We start from the raw sequence: 916 nt of genomic DNA on the forward strand, positions 1-916 counted from the left end.
TCCTCTCTGCTGCGGGCCCAAAGCAAAGTCTTAGACGGACCAGAAAGGACCCCCAATGTGACACGCTCCGTCAGTACTTGGTGACCATGACCCTGGGTACCCTATGGGATCACAGCCCTGACCCCAGCTGGCTCGTGCGGCCACCCTTCCTGTCCCACCCCTCAGTGTCAGGGTGCATGTGGGGCCTGGCCCAGCCCCCTACCCACCGCTTGGTGTTCCTGCGTCCCCCTGGAGGGCTGCGAGCTCAGACTCTCCTCCTCCATGCAGGAGGCCAATGGCCGAAGCTGCCCCCTGCCCCGTGCGGGGCCCCTACTGTGTGGACGAGAACACGGAGCGCAGGAACCACTACCTGGACCTGGCGGGCATCGAGAACTACACCTCCAAGTTCGGGCCCGGTAGGTGGACCGCACTCGCACCGAGACTGCTGGCTCCGCCTGCAAACAGCCCCCCAGCCCTGCGGGAGGTGGTCCAAGGTGGGGGAGGGGAGCATACACAGCAGGTGGAGACCGAAAAGGTGGGCTTGGCGTTGGGTGGGCAGTCGGCTTCTTAAGGAGGAATGACCCAGTTGTCCAGAAGGGGCTGTCAGCTGCCGTCTGGAACACACATCCTCCCAGCCGGTAGGTGCTTGCCCCTCAGGCCTGTTGAGAGAGCCCTGAACCAAAGCCCCGTCTGCCTGCTTCTCCTGGCACCCATGGTCCCTCCTCCACCAGGAGTCTTCATGGGCCTCCCGGCAGGGGGTGGGGGGTAGGGGGCGGCCTGAGCACCTTGAAGAGTTTAAAATATCTGTTCAAGCTTCTTGGAACATCCTGACATGATCCCAGTAAAGGGCACTTGTAGCAAAACTGTGGGCAGCCCTGCAGACGAGGGGCCGTGTCTGCACCAACCCACCCCACAGAGCAGGCCCAGATCAGGGCAC

General features: G+C 63.1%; 1 protein-coding gene across 1 annotated transcript in view; it reads left to right on the top strand.

Moving 5' to 3' along the window:
• NKD2 (NKD inhibitor of WNT signaling pathway 2) overlaps positions 1–916 on the top strand; it is a 31910-nt gene that overhangs the window by 27713 nt on the left and 3281 nt on the right. The window contains exon 8 of the mRNA XM_012556640.1: positions 268–395. Coding sequence (XP_012412094.1) covers positions 268–395 — 128 coding nt within the window. The remainder of the gene's footprint in view (positions 1–267; positions 396–916) is intronic.

Source organism: Trichechus manatus, unplaced genomic scaffold (genome assembly GCF_000243295.1).
Source record: "Trichechus manatus latirostris isolate Lorelei unplaced genomic scaffold, TriManLat1.0 scaffold00072, whole genome shotgun sequence".
Classification (NCBI taxonomy): Eukaryota; Metazoa; Chordata; class Mammalia; order Sirenia; family Trichechidae; genus Trichechus; species Trichechus manatus.